At 35.4% G+C, this 14,314-nt stretch overlaps 2 protein-coding genes across 8 annotated transcripts in view; one reads left to right on the forward strand and one right to left on the reverse strand.

The window, feature by feature from the left end:
* The window catches only part of STAP1 (signal transducing adaptor family member 1), a 36,147-nt gene extending 30,634 nt beyond the window's left edge, over positions 1 to 5,513 (forward strand). For 5 of the 7 annotated variants that reach the window (XM_045185736.3, XM_045185717.3, XM_045185723.3 and 2 more), the window contains 2 exons: positions 3,216 to 3,312; positions 4,844 to 5,513. In XM_045185736.3, the coding sequence (XP_045041671.2) occupies positions 3,216 to 3,312; positions 4,844 to 4,878 (132 nt within the window). In that variant the 3' untranslated portion in view covers positions 4,879 to 5,513. The other 2 variants (XM_053922359.2, XR_006653634.3) reach the window with 2 other exon arrangements.
* Positions 5,514 to 8,452: 2,939 nt separating this feature from the next.
* UBA6 (ubiquitin like modifier activating enzyme 6) overlaps positions 8,453 to 14,314 on the reverse strand; it is a 72,238-nt gene continuing 66,376 nt past the window's right edge. The window contains exons 30-33 of the mRNA XM_024579744.4: positions 13,796 to 13,923; positions 12,810 to 12,897; positions 12,502 to 12,596; positions 8,453 to 10,654 (exon numbers count right to left, since the gene is read on the reverse strand). Coding sequence (XP_024435512.1) covers positions 10,519 to 10,654; positions 12,502 to 12,596; positions 12,810 to 12,897; positions 13,796 to 13,923 — 447 coding nt within the window. The 3' untranslated portion in view covers positions 8,453 to 10,518. The remainder of the gene's footprint in view (positions 10,655 to 12,501; positions 12,597 to 12,809; positions 12,898 to 13,795; positions 13,924 to 14,314) is intronic.

Consider the following 14,314-nt stretch of genomic DNA (forward strand, 5'->3'; position numbering starts at 1 on the left):
AGCAGGTGGATGAAACAGAATAGAAGATAATCTGCTAAAAATTCTTTGCACTTTTCTTTTTATATAAATCTTTATCAATATAGTTCTTTCGGGGAGAGAAAATACATTGTTAAGCAGTTGCTTTACATCCTCCAAAGCAGTATTTCAGTGCTTGTTCCTTTAAAATTAAAAAAAAATAATTTCCATTAATTGTCATTCAATATTGTATTAATTTCAGGTGTACAGACGATAGAGGTTAGACATTTATTAATTTACAAAATGTTAGCCCCAATCTGTTTACCACCTACCTGGCACCATACACAGTTATTACAATATTATTGACTATATTCCCTATGCTGTACTTTACATCCCTGTGACTATTTTGTAACTACCAATTTGTACTTTTGAATCCCTTCACCTTTTTCACCCAGCCTTTCAACCCTCCTCCCACCTGGCAACCATCAGTTTGTGGAGGATATAGGGGGTAGATGGTGATGGGCAGACTTGACTTAGGGTGGTGAACATACAGGAAATACAGTGCACAGATGATGTGTTGTTGAATTGTGCACCTGAAACCTGTATAATTTTGTTAATGTGCCACCCCAATAAATTAAATAAAGGAAAAACCAATCAGTTCATACTCTATGTATGAGTCTGTTTCTGTTTTATTTTCTTTAGATTCCAAAAATAAGTGAAATTGTATTGTATTTGTGTTTCTCTGCCTGGCTCATTTCACTTAGCATAGTACCCTCTAGGTCCATCCATGCTAAGATTTCTTCCTTTTTATGGCCGAGCAATATTCCATTGTAGCACACCTTTATCCAATCATCTACTGATGAGCAACTGGGTTGCTTCCATATCTTGGCTATTGTAAATAATGCTGCAATGAACGTAGGGATACAAATATACTTTCAAACTAGTGCTTTGGATTTCTTTGGATAAATATCCAGAAAGATAAATTGCTGAGTCATAAAGATGTTCTATTTGATTTTTTGAGGAGCTTCCATACTGTTTCCATGGTGGCTGCATCAGTCTGCATTCCCACCACCAGTGCACGAGGGTTCCCTATTTTCCACATCCTCACCAACATTTGTTGGTTTATTGATGGTAGCCATTCTGACAGGTGTGAGGTGGTATCTCACTGTGGTTTTAATCTGCATTTCTGATAGTGATTTTGAGCATCTTTTCATATGTCTATTAGCCATCTATGTCTTCTATAGAGAAATATCTATTTAGGTCCTCTGCCCACTTTGGTTTGGTTTTTGGTGTTGTTATATGTTATCAACTTTGGATATTAATCCTTATTGAATGTATCATCGGTAAATATTTCCTCCCAATCAATAGGCTGTCTTAACTTTGTTGATGGTTTCCTTTGCTCTGCAAGAACTTTTTAATTTGATGTAGTCCTATTTACTTACCTTTTGTTTCCCTTGCCCAAGGAGGTATATAAAAAATATATATTACTACTAAGAGCAAAGTCAGATAGTTTATTGCCTATATTTTCTTCTCAGAATTTTATGGTTTCAGGTCTTATCTAAGCCTTTAATTCATTTTGAGTTTATTCTTGTATATGATGTAAGGTAGTCTAGTTTCATTTTTTTTCCCTGCATACCAGTGTTCAATCTTCCCAACTCCATTTATTGAACAGACTCTCTTTACCTCATTGTATATTCTTGCTTCCTTTGTCATAGATTTATTAACCATATAGACATGTGTTTATTTCTGGGATTTCTTCAATGTGCTTATTTCTAATGGGGAAAAAGCTGTGAATGCCTAGTCCTCTAATACCCACCATGCAGAATTTCAGAACCCCCCTCTTAATAGCAGCATAATAGTAAAGAAAGGGTTTTTGTCCTTGTCTGCAATCCTCTGCTACCCCAACCAACTTATCATGGAGCTAATGATATATCATACACACTACCTCCTGTTAGGCACACAGCTAGTACTTTACATACACCATCTAATTTATTCTTTATCACTACTCTGAGGTAATGCCTGTTATATAGGTGGGAAAACTGGTATTTATGTTGATCTCAACCAATGAGAATGTTGTGATGTGGCCTAAATACGGATGCGGGATAAAGGGAAATTAGCCCTGAGGTCTTGGGCTGCAGTGGTGGAAAGATTGGGCCAGGAACTAGACTTAAATAAAACCCATGGCTCTTGAAGACATTGACAATAAATTTTCTAAAACTGAGCTGCTAGCTCTCCTGTCCCCCCATGCCCATTGTGTTGATCAGAGAAAGGGTCAGTATGATTTAATTTGTTTTGACCATAACCCTTAAGAGTGCAGTGGCGACATGTGCCAAGAGTAAGGTGCCTGCTGACTCATATACCCCACTTAAACCTTTGCTCTAAATGCTTCCCAGAGCTTCTCCACTCTCAGGTCCATGCTTGATTGGGAGTTTTCAAAAATTCTAATGAGAAACAGAGAACTAGATTGCTGAAGGGCAATCCAAACAAAGTGAGTGGAAGCAATGGTCAGGGAAGGTCTCTGTGAGTGGTGAGCTGGGGCTCATTTATCTGTCATTAGCACAAACAGTCCCCAGTGGAAGGAAACCTAACAGCCTGGGTTATTCTTTTCCCTTTCACACGCCTCAACCCACCCTCAACCAGGTTGTCACTTTCTGAATTTTGTCCTCTTTAAGGTTACCGGGAATATTGGGGGTAGCAATGCATTTCAGTTACTCCTAGTCAAGCAAATTATCCAGTGACAATGAGATATTAAAATACTAATTTCTCTGTTTCAAGCAGAAGAAACCGACTACAGATAAATTAAGCAAAAATAAGTAAAAGAACATAGGAAGCACATAGCATGACTGGAAGGTTAGAAAAACAGGGATTAGGAAGCAGTTACAGTAAAAACCATTTGATTAGGAACCTGCTCTTCTGCCTTGTTCCTCTACTCAAGCTCGAGTTTCAGGAGGGTAGCATTCCTGACCTAACTTTAGCCACATTTTCATGCAGTAACTAGGGAAGGGCAGAGTACCTAATTATTGTCCACCAAAATATATCCAATGAGAAAGGGGATATTCCTCAACAGGGAATCAGCTATGATTAAAAAGAAGTAAAATGCACAGGTAGGCAAAACCATTCAGTAAGTCATTGATGTGAGGTATGGATATGACGTTCTGGTCAGGAAATACACAGCAATTTCAACTGAATTCCAGTTGAGCTTTACCTTACTCTATCTTTACATAGGTGACATTGAGCCTTCTCTCACTCTCTCCATGCAGGTAACACTCCCAAACCTTTTTAGTGTCATTGATTATTTCATGAAGGAGACTCGAGGAAATTTACGACCGTTTATATATTCAACTGATGGAACCTTCGGTATGTTCATTTCATTGCTGTATTAAGGAAAGCAGGCAAACAAAACAAAACCCTGTATATTATTTTAATACCCACCAGGTAGGACTTCAGTTCTCCTTTTAAATTTACCCACTTAGAAATCATTTTGTCACTGACCCTGTGAAAATAAGGGAGTACCAATATATCCTGGTGGCGAGAGGATGGGCCCATTCTAGAGAATAAAAACTGTGAGGCATGCGTTAGGACTAGTAACTTCATTTAATTATTTTATTTGGCTTTATCAAACAAATTCAGAGATAAGAAGAACACCGTAACACGCAGTCATGGAAACCACAGGAAATTTAAAGGTAGGGTCTGTCAACAGCGTCAGATGCTCTAGACACATTGAAATGGATGAAGATTAAGGAGAAACTATGGGAGCTGGCCGTTAGGCAGTAGATGACTTGAGAGAGAGGTCTTATTCCACCATAAAGGCAGAAGTCAAGTGAAGATAACCAGGAGTGAGTGGGTGGTAAGAAACTTAATATTGACTATACAGATAAAAAAAAAGATTATAGATAGTAGACAGAACTGGGTACATAATTTGTGGGGTCCCTTGTTCATAGATAACTATGAATTTTAAAACAGTAACAGCAGATCATTAAACCAAGCATGAGACCCTGCGTTCACTTAAGGTAAAACTGTCCCTGTTTGTACTTGTTTTTTGGCAGAGCAGGGCAAGCTGCTTGTGTTTCTCTCCATCCTTTGAAATAATCCCTGGTACATGGTTACTTTGTAAGCCATAAGCAGGAGAGAAAAAAAATATCTTCAGCTTGTATGGATTCAGTCATCAAAAGTCTGTGTTCCTACAGATTATGAGGGAAAACAACTTTGTTTGGCTACCTGCGTCATGGCATTATCTGGAAAAGCTCCCTAATTTAAAGGGTAGAAGTTTAAAAAGTTTAAGTTTTGAAACATGGCTATAAACCTTATGATGCCAAATAATTAAGAACTCATTCTGAAGGAACTTTAGACAATTATCCAGTAGAGTGTCTGTTATAGAAATCACCCTCACAGTACAGAAACCACCTCTACGGTGTGACCATTCAGCTTGTTTGAGTATTTCTAATTACAGTCACCTCACTGGTTTTGGAGGCAGCACAGTTCACTTTTAGTCAGCTCTCATGTTAGAGAACGCTCCTTAATATTGACTATGAAATATTCCTTTCTTTAGCTTGGGCATAGTAAGCCAATCTCTGGCTTTGAGACAACACAGGGTTTTAAGAAGTCCGTCAAATATTGAAAAAACAGCCACAATGCCACCCCGCCCCCAGTCTCTGTCATCTACAAATTATTGGTTCCTTCAGCACTTACTGTTTCATCTCTGACCTTTTTTGTACACTAATTTCTGAGCATCTCTCTCGTAAAACATAACCACAAGGGATGACACATTATTACAGATCTGTCCAGCATAATACATTACCTGGGCTTTATGTGGGAATTTAATAGAAATCTCTGGGAATGAATGAGCTATTAATACTATTAATGAACTTTTTAATTTTTCTTTTTCCAGAAACCGAAGGATTGCCTGTAACAACTCTAAAATAATAATAAAAAAATTAGACTGGGGGAAATCCAGTATAATTTACCTCCTCCATGGATGATACTGTGTTAGTTACCTAATGTTATATAACAAACCACCCCCAAAACATGGTGGTTAAACCAAAAAATCTTTTATTTTCTCATGATTTCTACATCAGCAATTTGGGCTGAACCACTCTCTTTATGTGGTCTCCAGTCCTTGAGGAAGTTACCAGGGGCCTCACATGAGATCTCAGAGAAGTTGAGATCTGCATGTCCTTGGGCTAGAAATTCTTAGTGTTGAGAATAAAGTACATCAAGTCCTCACCTGAATGGTTGACAGGTTATGCACTTTTTAAGTGAAAGAATGTTAAACAGAACCAATTTTATCATAGGCTAATTGATACAAGAGTTAAGTTCCTCAGGGGCTTATCAGTGTTGTAGGAAAACACTGAACTACATTATCTGAGCACCTGCCTTCTTGGAGCTTCTAATAGAGAAGCTGTGAAGTGACTGAACAATCCCAAATGTGGTATGTTTGATGTACAGGGGTAATCTTTCTTTCTTTTAAAAATTATTTAATTCACATACAGCCATATTTTTGGTGTACAGTCCTACTAGTTTTGAAAACCACCACTACAATCAAGATACAGAAAGTTCAATCACCTCAAAAAATGCCCTAATGTTCTTCCTTTGTAACCAGCCCTTTTTATGGTCAGTCTCTGGCAACCACAGGTCTGTTTTCTATTCCTATACTTGTGCATTTTCCAGAATGTCATATAAATGGAATCACAGTATGGAATCTCTGTAGACTTATTTCTTTCACTCATCATAATGTCTAGATTCACACACATATAGTATGTATTACTAGCTTGTTCTTATTTTAAGGCTGAATAGTATTTCACTGTATGGAAAAACCAGTTTGTTAATCCACCCACCAACTTAAATGTGTTAGGGTAGTTTCCAGTTTTGGACAATTATTAATTAGGCTGTATAAATATTATTATACAGAATTACTAATGCCCAAGTGTCTGGTAGAGTACATGAAAAATTTCTGTGGAGGATGAAAATTATCATGCTGGGCATCGAATTGTTTCTACAATTTTTCAAATGTAATACTGGCATATGACAAAAAGTAGTATGACACATAAAAATTTAAAATAAGAAATGAGGATTAGTAGAAACAAAAGTAAAATAAAAACAGATCCAGAAAATTTCAGAGTTTAGAATTACTAAACACACCTTCAGGTAGATAAAAGATTGAGAATTACGGTAAGGCAACTGGAAACTGCAAGAGTGACATTTCCATATTTGCAAACAGAAATTTAAGAACTGAAAATACAAAGGGCTAATAATAACCAAGATGCTCTTACAAATAAGTCTGGAGGACTAGTTCTGCTAAATATCAAAAACAATGTATCAGCTATAGTGTTGAAGACAGTATATAAGCAGAAGTACAGAAAAGAAACACAAAGTTCAGAAACATACACACACACACAGAATGGGGCAGAAGGAGGTTTATAGTTGTTTATAAATAATTAATAGATGATAAAAGACTAAAATAATAAATAATAGACTTTTGCCCCATGCCCATACCCACCCCCCCACGTGTGTGCATGCGCACGTGCGTACACACACACACACACACACGATATGTGTGGGTATCTGACTGTGGCAGCACTTCAGAAAAGTGATGCTACAGAAAAAAATGAGCTTCAGTAGGTGGTGGTGAGCACTTCCCAGGAAACATAGTATTAATCCCTTGTGAAATAAACGTTTAAATTGGAAAGGCAAAAATAAACCTTTTAGAAGACAATATAAAGGAGTACCTTCATGACCTTTGGGTACAGATCAATTTTTTAAACTCACAAAAAACTCTAACCTTAAAACAAAAGACTGTTACTCATCAGTGTTTATTAACAAATTCTTTTTATCAAAGAATACCATAAAGAGAAGTAAAGGCAAGCCAGAGTGGGAGGAAATATTTTCAACTATATAGCTAACAAAGAACAGGATTCGTAAAGATCTTTTACAAACAAATGAGAAAAATGGGCAAAAGACCTGAAAAAATACTGTATAAAAAAGATCAAAGTGGCCAATAACTTTATGAAAATGTTGTCAACTTCAATGGTATTTAGGGAATGCAGAGGACGACTTCAATGAGATACACCCACGCACCCACCAGACTGGTAAAATTTTACAAAGTCTGTTGTTAACTCCAGTGTTGACCAAGATGTAGAGAAACAGGACATCTCCACTGCTCAGGAAAAACTGTTATTATCTAGTAAGATCTAAGATACGAATACCCTCTGTCCAAGTAATTCAATTCCTAGGTTATATCTTATTTGCACTAGGAGATACATATTGTATTAATAATGTTCACTGGGGAACTGTAACTGCCCCAAACTAAAATCATCAGAATTGTCTGCAGTCAATAGAATGAGCGAATAAATTGTGGTATGTTAATGCAAAGGTAAATTATACAACAATGATGATGAATGAAGTATAATTACAGACAACAACATGGATGAATCTCTTGTTCAAAGAAAGAAGCAGTCACAGAATAACACAGTATGATTCTATTTACATAAAGCTCAAAAACCATTAAAAAGTAAATAGTATTCTTGAAGTACATACATAAGTGGTAATACTAAAACTTGAGGTGATTGCTTGGTGGAGGAGGGTATAAGGGGACTAAATGGAATGGAAAAAACATATAATAAAGATTATTTATTAAAAAAGAACTTACCAAATGGAAGACGGCTTTAATTAAAGGAAAACAGACACACAAAGACACAGTTCTCACGGAAGGTGGGGGGGGGTAACTATTGCCAGAAGGTATGTGTGGGAAAGCTGGCTGTGATGGGAAAGGGACTTACGGGGGGATGCTTTCTGGGCTGCCATCACTGTTCCATTGATTTGAGAGCTGGTTATACAAGTAGTCACCTTAAAGTGATTCTGTAAACTGCATATTTATATTTTATGTACTCTTTTCAATATTAATTTTTTGAATTAAAAAAACAAAGCTAGGACAAGGAGAAAGAAAAATAAACACAAATTACCTCATCACTTACTGTGATTTCCAAGATCTCAATTTCCTGTTGAATTTGTTAAAAGTAAAATAGCCAAACTCACACCTAGTGATTGTATTTAAATAATTATACACTTATGATTGCAATGAATTTTTGACAGTATTCATTATGGGTGAATTTTTAGATCAAGAGAAATATTTTCTTTGTCTTCATTTTACTAATTATAAAATAGTGGACTTAAAGACACATCTTTGGGACAATTTAGAGGAACTTACCGATAAGTCAACATAACTGTTTTGAAGAATAAAACGGACTTGAGAAATCTGCAACTAACAGTACAGGATACAGCAGATGGAGGTTTTCACGTGGTCAGCACCATTTCCCCCCAAATGTCTTAGTGGAATTTCCAGGAGCAAACAGCACCTTGGTGTCCCACCATACACAGTGACTGCTGTATCTCCATGGCTGCATAACTTAAAAACTAGGAAACACCAGAGCAACATTACCCACAAAATAAATGGTGAAACTAGAATCTCCGGAGTCAACTATGGAACAGGATTTACAAAGATACTGTCAAATTTCTTAATTTATTTTTAATAAGTAAAAAATTACTCAGTGGTACCGTACAAAATCAAATTATTTTTTGCACCTAGAATTGCAATCAACAGTAATCTTATGGTACAGAAATAAACAAGACAGAACAAAAAAATTATCATTAACATCAACTTGGCTTTCCAGCTTAGTAGAACTAAACAGAAGAAATTAATGCCAATAACCACTACCTACAGGGGAAAAAAGCAATGACAAAATGGTTTCAGGTCTAATCACAAAATGAACTTAATCCCTGTTGATTTTGTTTGTACCTGTATAAGTAAGAATTGATAGCATGGTTCTGAATTTACTTTTGAAGAGATATGGACATTTACACCAAATGGTAAGCTATTAGGTCATAGTTGACTGTTACTGAATGGCTGCCTAGACAGTATCAGTTGTCATGGAGCACAAAACAAGACGGATGTGGGAAAAAGACTTCTTATAGTCATCTCCTTTAAATTCACCTTGTCCACTTCTCTCCACCTTCCCAGGCACAGATTATCTGTTAATCATGCAAATTCATCCTCCCTTCCTAAAGAAATCTGTTTTCTCAACTGGATACTTTTACAAATGAAAAAATTACAGCTGCTAGACAAAAAATAATTTAAAGTACTTGTAAATAAAATAAAAGGAAAGTTAAGCAAAGGGTATGAAAAGACCAAATTGAAGTAATAGTGATGTGAATTTAGTTTTTATCAAAGTACCTATTAATGGCCTGAACAGGAGAGCAGAAGAAAAGTAGCCAGAGGAAAACAACTTCTGGTGGTTAAATTGGCTTTAGAATACAAGATAGTCTTAGAAAAGGGATTGATAGTGGGAAGGGAGGGTGGGTGGGACAAGGGAGAGCAATGGGGGAAAAATGGGACAACTGTAATAGAACAATAAAAAAAAAGGAAACACTTGTTATTTTCACTAAGTTTACAATGTTGAGTATAGTTTGTCATTTTAATGAAAGCACTTATAAGAACATCGGCAACAGGTTGTATCAGAAAACAGAAAGTTTCTATCAATAAAGACCTAAAAAAATAAATTTTTATTTTCATCAACTCCCTTTCTGGGAATGCAGAATAAAATAATATGTTTCTCTTTAAAATAAAATATTAAATTATTTTTTTCTGTCCATTAGTTTGCTGGAAGGAAAAAAAAAATCCAAGACTCAACTAGTGATAACTTTTTAATTTCTAGTTTTCACCTACTTCTAAAAAACACTGCTTTCACAAAACCTTTTAATCTTATAAACTATGACAATCAGGTTTAGAGTTCCAAATAAATAAAATGGCCACATTAGAAGGCATATGGAAGAATCAAGTGATTAGCCACATTTATCTGTTCACATTCACGGATTCTCTGAGAGGGTCATCAGAGTCCATATAATACTATTAACGTTTAGCCCAAGGTAATGTGTGTCAGGTGACCTACCGCTCCTGGCTTACAGCACTGATGCTATCAACAAAGGTCCTGATCTTTGGGAGACAGTGAGGTAACAAATTCTGGTTAAGCTAGCCGAGGTGACAGGACAATGAACTACCACTGTACAACTTAAAATGTCTGCTCTCATCCACCACTATCATTCCTCCGCTTCTCACTGATGTTAAAATTCAAAGCCTAATCATGAGACGTGCTGAGTGCCTGACACTACTTGGGCCTCAAATACTAATCAAATAAATTGATAAAACAGGATTAAACTTTTTGGATAGGTGCTTTCAATTCCTCGATCTTTCATCTATTCTGGTCATGGATACACATTTTTTCCTTCTATTCACTCAGAGAGGTTAATCCACAAATTTCTTGTAAGCATTACATGACATTCCGATTCAAAGTTGCTTGTGATCAATATCCACAAATGAAGCACTAGACAAGTGTACACTATGCTCCAAAATGGTTTGCAGTTCTTCAGTGTAGTTTTCTACTGATATTTCCCTTAAATTAAGGCTTCCTCAAAGAGAAATCCATAGTATTTTGAGTTGATTTCTTAGCTTCTGAATTAAGTGCACTCTTTCCAAAATCAAGAAGTCGTGGAATAACTTTAGGATAACTGCCGTTAGTCAGTGTCATGACTGAAGTAGTATCTTACTGGAGGTCCAGGCAAATCTTCATCACCATCAGTGTCTGGGGCAAACGACACAGTGAGATCCACATATTTCTTTTCAGTAGAAGGTTTCACAAGTTTATGCATTCTATGAAAAATAACCAAAGATGAATAATTTGGTAAATTCCTAAAATGAGTGATTTGCTAATAATCTGGACTTGTATCTAGAGTTTAATTTCATTTTTAAACCTAATAATCCACCTGCTTTCATACATTCTTTTTAACTAAAAGCTCTAAACTCAAGACATCTAACAGTGAATCAATTTGGACCACTGCTGGTAGTGATGAAGAATACAAACCATTATTCAAAGACAAAAACGAAAAGTGAAACAAATCCTCTAACACACACAAACCTGCCTCCCAAGAAACCCAAAATGCTTTTGAAAGCAATGATTTCAAAAAACAAATTCTCCTGTACTTCCTATAAAGTTTGGAGGGATCATATAAAATGTTCTCAACCATGTCTCTGAAGAGAAAAAAGCAAGCAAGATTTAAATCTTCAGTTGCAAGCTAGCAACATCACAGTAAAAGACATTCATTCTTAAGTTTGACATTTTCCCTTATATTCTGTTTATCCTATGTACTAAAAAACAGCTTAGACAAATTGGCAGTTCCAGAACAGTCACAGGGATGTAAATTACAGCATAGGGAATATAGTCAATAATATTGTAATAGCTATGTATGGGGGGTACTTTAAATATTGGGGGACCACTTTTTAACGTATAGAACTGTCTAACCACTATGCTGCACTTCTCAAACTAATACAGAATACTGAGTGTAACTGTAATTAAAAAAACTGATGAAAAAATAAAAACTGTAAAAAAAGGAAACCCACTTAGTTTTTGCCATTGTCAGTCCTACTGCCTTAAATCATGTAATCATCTATATGCCCTACTATTGGATTAGCTCCCAGACAGCTGTCTCCAGTTTCTCTCCTACCTCCAATACACTCTACTGCCAGAATTCTCTTAAAATGTAAAAATGTTATCTGTCATATATCATGTACCTATCTCATGCCAGGCCCTGAACTATAAAATCTGTACTCCTCAATAGTAGCTCTTTCCATTTTATAAAGATATTTTGTACCATATATAATTTTCATTCTTTTCACCACTTATTCTACCATCACATTGTTAAGTCATTCCAAAATACTTGATTTCTCAAATAGATCATTTATGCTCTTTATCATTACTGCATGCCTTTGCTCAAACGAGTGCTTTTGCCTGATATAATCCATTTTCAAAGGTAGTTCAAATAAAAGCTCAAGGTTTGACTTAGTGCCCGTAGTACCCTGTAAAAACCTTTATAATAATTACTCAGTTTCAATTTAATTACTGATTAACATGTTACTTTGCCTTAGTAGACTGTAAAGTCCTTGAAAGCAAGGGTTATTTGATGAAGATGTATGACCAAATGTTAACAGGAGTTAACATTTATGGAATATTTCTTTACTTACCATTACATTACTAGCCGTTACTATTAGTGTTCAATAGCTACAGGCATGCACAGTCATCCCTATTTGTGGACAGGATACTAAGTTTCAAAAAAGTTCAATAAGCTACCACTGCACATGACAAAACAAGTAACTGAGGAAGGATGTGAACCCAGATCTTCCTGAAGCCAGCTTATCCAGCTGCTTTACAGGTGCTCAGTAAGTTATCTGCTAAATAAACAATGTAATAAAATGTAAAATATTCACAAAACATGTCATGCTGGAGATTACAAATATCGGCCAAATCTATAAAACATTCTTGTGAATTATTCACAGTAAATTTTAAATTTCACTAATCAAGACACTTCAGATTCAGTCATTTTGACTGCTGTTAGGAGTAAATCATATACTTTTATCTAAACTTTGAGAACCTCTATGTTTAATTTTCCAGGGTGCATCCTTCAATTCCTGTGAGTCTTTTGCATATATTGTGTGATACTTACGTTAATTTTAATCTTTTTGCATGACCAGGCATTACAGGAACATAAAGCATTTTGACACCCTGTACCACCATTGTTGGCTCAATTCCGTACTTATCCTGAAAGTGAATATCCAAAACAGAAATAATCAAAGCTCTGTCTAAATATAAAGTGTTAGGTGACAATGTTTTACTACCAGTAGGAAAAGAATAAACAAATTTGGGCTAAATGATATTTATAAAACTCTCCCATGAAATTATGTACAAAAAGTAACACAGTAACTAATGTATAAAAAGTAACAGACTCAAAGCAACTAAGTAAATGTGTCTCACTTTTACTGCATTTATGAAATCCAAGAGGGTGAAATCTTCTTTTCCATGTATAGTCCATCTGTCCCAAATTGTAAATGATATACCATTTCTGTTGTAAAAAATATTCAAAACAAAAGCATTTTAATTTTCTTCCCTTTAGTAATGAATAATAAAAATAACCCAGAAGTCCATTATTTGTAATTTAGCTAGATACTAATGTAGGGGAAAAAAAGAAAAATACAACTTCTAAAATATTCCTTAAGCTATTTCTCCAACATACCACACAGGTAACCATTTTTATCAGTTCCTTGTTGTCCTTCTAGTGTCTCATTATAAATCAGCATGTCTTAGTGAGAGAGTTCTCCCCCCTTCTCTCCTTTTAAACACCTGCACTAGTGTCACTGTGGGGATGTTCCAGTGCCCTACTACTGGACACTTGAGTTTCTCCAATCTTTGCCTATGATAAACAATGCCAGAATGAATATGTACATATAATGTTTAAAATGAACGTAAATATCTGCATATTTGAAATTAGTGCTGTATTCCCCTTATTATGGGTTACACTATTTTATATTCTCATCAGTAATACATGAGAATTCTTTCTCACACTCTTGCCAAAATAGGTATTTTCAAATTTTGGGTTGTTGCCAATCTGAAAAGTGAAAAATGGAGGTCCAGTACAATGCCACATAGCTTTTGGAACTAGATTCTAAATCGTATGATCCCTTGGTCAGACACTAGAGTGTCTTCTAATTCATCTGAGCTAGGTAGAGGAAACCGTAAGAAAATACAATGCTAAACGGTGTGGATTACGTGTTGTGAAAGTTCTATGGTTATTTCAGTCACGAAAATCTCACCAACATAGAATTTTTACTTGGTCTTAAAGCGATGGCAAGAATATATGCATATAGCAGGAAAAGAAATGTGAAGCCAGTATTTTTCCCTTTTGAAATGTAAGAATTTTATTTCATTCTCATTATGCAAGAGAAACAGACCTTCATGCATACCTGATTTCAGTTTTTTTTACTTCAGATGTTTCTGTAAACACTATAACTGGAATGGCTAAGTTAAGGAAACAATTTTTGTAAGCTTCAAAGGGATAGCCACCAGCTACTTTGATCATCTCCAATGCAACCTAAATAAAAAAAGGTCATCTGATTACATAAAAAGCCTATAATTATTCATGACTTTAATTAACTGTGTTTAAGTTTCCTAAATTCTTCTGAAGCATTTTTCTGTACACAGGAAAATCAACTATTAGAGTAACACAAATTTCTTATAAGTCACTTACTTTACCATGTTTTATACTTTTAAACTCTCCACCTGTTCTACATGTGGTGAACAAAGTTATTACACAATATATTAAATTGACCAGGTAATAATCTACCTACTTTGAAAGCAGACAGCATAACTGAAGAATACAATAGTCTAAAAACATTTTTAATATAGGTACAGAAAAATTACATAGTTTCTAAGAGTAACACCACAGTACAGTATAACAACTAAGGCCACCTTAAAGACTCTGA

The sequence above is a fragment of the Desmodus rotundus genome, chromosome 4 (assembly GCF_022682495.2).
Source record: "Desmodus rotundus isolate HL8 chromosome 4, HLdesRot8A.1, whole genome shotgun sequence".
Lineage (NCBI taxonomy): Eukaryota > Metazoa > Chordata > Mammalia > Chiroptera > Phyllostomidae > Desmodus > Desmodus rotundus.